Source organism: Zingiber officinale, chromosome 11A (genome assembly GCF_018446385.1).
Source record: "Zingiber officinale cultivar Zhangliang chromosome 11A, Zo_v1.1, whole genome shotgun sequence".
NCBI lineage: Eukaryota > Viridiplantae > Streptophyta > Magnoliopsida > Zingiberales > Zingiberaceae > Zingiber > Zingiber officinale.
This window is the reverse complement of record NC_056006.1, coordinates 80,007,223-80,013,765: the sequence shown is the minus strand read 5'-3', so window position 1 is coordinate 80,013,765 and position 6,543 is coordinate 80,007,223. Positions and strand designations below refer to the sequence as shown.

Sequence of the window (6,543 nt, the reverse complement as noted above, 5' to 3'; positions counted from 1 at the left end):
ATATTGATGGTAATAGATTAATAACATTTTTCTAATGAATCAATATCACCTTTGGTAGGAGGGTAATATAGCTCTACATCTTAATTGTATCCAATGATGAGAGCTGGTCATTGGGAAGCTTGATTTGTAAGCATATGTCAGGTTTGTCACACAAACTGCAACAAACTTACCTATAAAGTATAATCTCTTTAGTTGGTATAACATAGGCATGAAATGCTGATCTATGGTGGATATCAATCGTAGTGAAGAAATACTTGATGTGAAGTGCAGATTAAGGTGAATAATCAACATTTGGACAATTTCATTTCTGATTTCCAAAATTGATTGATTATATCAGTGTGCTAAGATTGTTCTTTGAAATTGATCATGTGTTGGTATTGATATTCAAGATGGAATCAATAATGATAACGATTGTAGCAGCGATTAGTGTTTCTGTTATGATTATGATAAAGATTATAATGATCTAAATGGACTATGGTGCTATGACAATTTTTAATAGATATATGACATGATTGATGAAGTGATCTAGTGATGATTTAGGTTGCTTAAATAGGAAATAGTTATCTAGTTAATGACTTTGTCATTAAGAACTCCTGCTTTCGTCATGTCCACACGCCGCAGCCGCAGCCGCAGCCACAGCATATTGAAATATATGGATATGTTTTTAAAATAAAATTCAGCATCAATTTTAAAATGATGACATTGTCATCTCTAGCCATTTCTATGATCCAGAACACTACACTAGCGGATGATTATATTTAAGTCAAAGCAAAACAACAAGTACTACTCATCATCCAAAGAAGTATTGACTTCTAGCGAAGAAGTTAAGAGTTGCCCCATAGACATTAGTTGTTGTACCCTCACTATTAAGCTATAAATTTTGGAAAAATAATGAAATTTAACACCATTCCAGGCATGGACTAGTCATTTGTATTACTACAACTCAATTGTTGAGAAAGGGTAATGCCCATGCAACCATTGGGTGAACCATCTTTGAAATTGGTCAAGATTAACGACGAAGGAATACCTTGTTTTAGCACGATCGATAAGACAATGAATTGTTATCTAATGGATGTCAGAGGTATCCTCTACCGTCAATAAGACTTAACAAGGATGGTATATCACTTTGCTCGAACATTTGTATAGTTCGAGAATACTTAGATATATTTCTAGACGAACTCCTTAGTTTGCCACCTATAAGGTGAGTGACGTTCATGATTGAGGTACTTTCGATGATGTCTCTAATGCCTAAGACTAGGGTTTTGCATAATTGATGCTCCAGTGGAGGTGTCAAGAGTGGATTATCTTGCATAAGACAGGATTATAAATGTAGTTCAGCAAACTTTGATATGTCATAGTTGTAGATAGTTGGTACACTAGTGAGGTGTGTGCACTGATTGTTGCTCAAATATTGATGCCAATAGATTAAGAACATTTTTCTAATGAATCAATATCACCTTTGGTAGGAGGGTAATATAGCTCTACATCTTAATTGTATCCAATGATGAGAGCTGGTCATTGGGAAGCTTGATTTGTAAGCATATGTCTGTCTCACAAACTACAACAAACTTACCTATGAAGTATAATCTCTTTAGTTGGTATAACATAGGCATGAAATGCTGATCTATGGTGGATATCTATTGTAGTGAAGAAATACTTGATGTGAAGTGCAGATTAAGGTGAATAATCAACATTTGGACAATTTCATTTCTTATTTCCAAAATTGATTGATTATATCAGTGTGCTAAGATTGTTCTTTGAAATTGGTCATGTGTTGGTATTGATATTCAAGATGGAATCAATAATGATAACGATTGTAGCAGCGATTAGTGTTTCTATTATGATTATGATAATGATTATAATGATCTAAATGGACTATGGTGCTATGACAATTTTTAATAGATATATGACATGATTGATGAAGTGATCTAGTGATGATTTAGGTTGCTTAAATAGGAAATAATTATCTAGTTAATGACTTTGTCATTAAGAACTCCTGCTTTCGTCATGTCCACACGCCGCAGCCGCAGCTTATTGAAATATATGGATATGATTTTAAAATAAAATTCAGCATCAATTTTAAAATGATGACATTGTCATCTCTAGCCGTTTCTATGATCCACAACACTATATTAGCGGATGATTATATTTAAGTCAAAGCAAAACAACAAGTACTACTCATCGTCCAAAGAATTAATATTGACAATTTGTTTGCAAATCTGCTGACGATATATGCGACAACATGTAATCTGTTCTTAATTATATACAAAATGATACGATGAAGCAATGGACAATTAATCTTGTGGGCAAATTAAGCTAATGCTGAACCACAATCAACTGTGATAAACCATGAACTCTATAATATGCAAAACCCAAAAGCCACCGAGAAGCGATTTGTGTTTCCATACTATAGCAGTTGGAGGTCAAATAGTGTTCCCATGTGTTCTGGACGATGGATGAGTTGTGGATTCACACGAGAAGCGATTTGGTAGAACACCTGCCATGTTAATAAGCTATCGGAGCCGGACTGATGTCGAGAGCCCACTGCTCGCTCAACTCGGACGGTAGAGGCCACCCGCTCCAATCCTCCGTAAAGCCCAGGACAATGCTTGCTAAGGTGCTTCACATCGAACACCCTTTTGCCGAAAAAGAAGTGAACAAGGTGCAAGAACTCACGAACGGTCTTTGGTAATTTGCAGTCGCATGTCAGCATCTTGACTAGGAAGGCGAAGTCATAGGCGCCTTGGAAGGTAACCCAGGAGACGGGAGAAAAATGGCCAAAGGAAAGCAAGCCGGAGGTGGCCAAGTGCTGGGCGAATCTGCAAGAGTCGATGCCCCATATTTGATTCTTTTGGAAGTCGATGCCATTAGCCTTGAGCAGCTCGACGGAGGAAGGGGCGTAACGGTCGCGGCTGATGTCGAAGTCGCGGAAATTAAATTCCCACACGTAACGCACACAAGTGCCGTCGCTGTAGATGGCACATGGCAGGTTGCCGGCGGCGTCGGAGAGGGTGAGACCGACCTGGACGATGCGGAGGGCCTCGACGTTGGCGCGGATCAATTCGTAGCGCTGGGGGAGGGTGAGGGTGCAGTAGGGATTTTTGGAAGCGACGACGACGCCAGGATACTCGGTGTCCAATGCGACGAAGGGGTGGAACGGGACGGCGGAGCGGATAAGGGCGAACTCCTCGTCGAGGTTATGAGCCCACACGGAGCGAACCTCGACTCTGCTGGTGCTGGCGGCGGAAGAGGAAATTAGCATTATCGTTAACGTTGTTGACAACTGCGACAGCCATGATGATGAGTCTGTCTGTTTGGTGATATTAGAAATGCGAAAGTAGTGGAAGCTGGAGATCGAGGAGATGTTAGTTAGATTTCGATCGATCGAGTTGGAGTGGAAATTGAAGGGAAGGATATATCGGAGGAGTTTAAATAGAGCCACAGGAAATCAAAGCGAGAAAATCGCAAACTCACTAAACAGAGTTCTACTCATTTGTGTTGGGGTAAAAAATTTTAAAAATAAATATTATAACTCTCCACAATTTTTTTTTATAAATCATACACTTTTTCCATTATATTTTCACTTACATATAATTAAAATTTAAATTCATAAATTACTAATATAGAATCTCATTAATAATTAAAAAATAAATTACATTACATCAAAGATCTAAATAAAATAATTATTGATTTTTAAAATTTAAGTGAAAAAAATTATTTTGATTAAAAAAAAAGGAAGAAAGGAGAGGAAGCCACTTATTTTGGTCTAAATAAATCAATTAAGAGTTAAGAATCGGGAATCAATTCTAAACCCATGTGTTTAATTGGGTTTTGGTCATTCCAAATTATTTAGAAATGATATCAAAATTTTTATTCTCAAACTCATTAACCAAACATCCTATATTATTATCATTCCATTCTCTCATTCCTAAACTCACCAACCAAACGCCACCTAATTTTAAAAACGGATTGAAAAATTATTTATGAATCTGTTTTATTTGACCAATGAAATTAATTTCAAATACAAATTTCATCTCTAATTTTATTTTAAATCTGTCATTAGTCTATCTAAAATTACATAACAAATATAAATTTTAATCCATTTATAAAGTCATTTATAATTCTGTTTAAAGATTTTGTTTCAAATCCGTTTATTTATAGACACGCATATAATCTTATTTTTATATTTATCACTAAATTTATATAATTTTATATGTCTCATCTACATAATCCTTTAAACAATCACACATTTCAAATAAATTGAAAATATGTAAAACAATTAATTTCTAATGCAAAGAGTATCTCTCATACAATTAATATTGAAATAAATAAGTATTCACATCATCTAAATATATTTAACCATTAATCAAAAATAAAGAAATTAATCTTTATTTCTCTTATCACAATGCTCTTGGGGACCAGATCCTCCTAGATATAAATAATTTATATATCCCGCCTCTTGGATCATTTTACGAATCATCTCCTTTTGATTTTACGAATAACCTATAAATAAGTTATTCTTGAGACAATTCTACCTCCATCCTCTTGCTAGTAGTACACGTGTTTTCAATTTCTTGAGATAATTCTTTGTTCTTCTCATTGGAGCATATTTTATTGGAACTTCTATTGTATGATCTTCTACAGTGTTGATTGTGTTTAAATCCATACACCCTCTCCTTACATGGGTTGCTCACCACATCACACCATGATTTGAGATTAAATGAAGGTTGAGTAGACTGATTATCAACATTTTGTCTCTCATTATATTATTCATGTTCATATTACAATACTTTAATTAGTATTAGTTTAACAAATACAAAAACAAGCAAGTAAGAATTAATACAAGATAATAAATAATTAATTATGTTGATTTACAGTAATTTGAGTCGATTTGTTGTCCACAAACTCTCTCGTACCTTATTTTCTTTATGCATTCATTCAAAAAATTTCATCAATTGCTCGCCCCAAATCTTTTCTTTTTTTATAGTAACTCTCATTGTGCAACTAATACATGCATGGGATAAGATTGATATTAAATCCCATCAAGATAATCTTTCGGTATTTCAGATTACTTACTAAAATTATTTCTAGTAATAGTGACCACAATAAGCATGTGTTGGAAATAAAAAAGACAATTTCTATGAGGGCTAATTGAATCAACATTTGCTAATCATAGTAGCACCCAAAAAAAAACAAAAGAATCTCTACAATGTTCATGATAAAAATTCATTTCAACCTGAAAAGTTTACGTACTCTTCAAATTTCTCAACAATGTTAGTATGTAGAGATTAAATGCCAACCTAACAAACTCTAGAAGTCATTTTACCGATGTAGCAAATTCAAAAGGATTCTTTGAAAACTCAAGTAAATTCAAGCCACTTACCAATCCATTTGAATATCCCATGCATCATTAGTTCATGTACTGTGAATTGAAGAGAGGTATTGAAAGAATAGTTTTCACTAATTAAGAATAATGAAACAAGGTGTATTTATATACATCATAAAGAGATAAAGATAAGAAAACATATACAAAGATAAGGAAATATATAGAAAAGATATCTTAATATTTATGCACCATATATTCCAAGATATCCTAATAATTGCAAGATATCCATATATTCCAAGATATCCATACTAGGCCCCTTCAAGATGGTGGGCTCGTAGAGACACCAATCTTGGAACAAAGAAGACAAATTCGAGCACTAGGAAGTGTTTTCATCAATGCATCAGCTAACTGGTCAGACAACGAGACATGAGAGACACGAATTTTACCACTCTGAACCAATTCATGGACAAAATGATAATCCAAAGCAATGTGCTTCATGCGTGAGTGAAACACTGGATTTACACCGAGATACGTAGCTCCAATGTTATCGCACACCCAGTTCATTAAGAAGAGATAGAATCCATTGTAGTTCTGCAGCAGTAGAGGCAATGACAAGATATTCAGCCTTAGTAGATGACCGAGCAATAGAACCCTTCTTTTTGGAGATCTAGAAAATTAGGTTGGAACCTAAGAACACAATATAAGAACCAGTGGATATGTGCGATCATCAATATCACCAGTCTAATATGCATCACAGTAGGCATGCAAAGAGAGAGAGGAGTGTCGTCAGAGAATCAAATTATAAGAGCATGTACCATTAACAGCAAAGGCAAAATCTAGTCGAGTAAAAGAGAGATATTGCAGACTTCCAACTGTTTGGAGATATAAATTAGCGTTCGCAAGAGGGAAGCCATCAGAGAGGTGCAGAGATGCGGACGTGGCTATAGGTGTTTGATAAGGTTTCGAGTTCGCCATATTGGTTTTGGTAAGAATATCAAGCAGATATTTCTTCTGAAAGAGACAAAGGCCCCCTGGAGAGGAAACAACATTAACACTTAGAAAATTAGATAAAGTTCCTAGATCTTTGATAGAGAACTGAGCACTCAGCTGATTAATGAATCCCTGAAGGGCATTAGTATTATTCCTTGTAAGAATTAGATCATCGACATAGACAAGTAGATACATAGTGATACCTCCAGAGTAGGAAATAAATAATG

At 35.0% G+C, this 6,543-nt stretch overlaps 1 protein-coding gene across 1 annotated transcript; it reads right to left on the bottom strand.

The window, feature by feature from the left end:
• Nucleotides 1–2,407: 2,407 nt before the first annotated feature.
• Nucleotides 2,408–3,262, bottom strand: LOC122031500 (probable CCR4-associated factor 1 homolog 11). The gene has a single exon (XM_042590609.1). The coding sequence runs from the start codon at nucleotides 3,260–3,262 to the stop codon at nucleotides 2,408–2,410; it is 855 nt and encodes a 284-aa protein (XP_042446543.1).
• Nucleotides 3,263–6,543: the final 3,281 nt, after the last annotated feature.

What these genes read in the sequence shown, in the direction of transcription:
- LOC122031500 (XM_042590609.1), bottom strand. Translation starts at nt 3,262, where the DNA reads ATGCTAATTTCCTCTTCCGCCGCCAGCACCAGCAGAGTCGAGGTTCGC.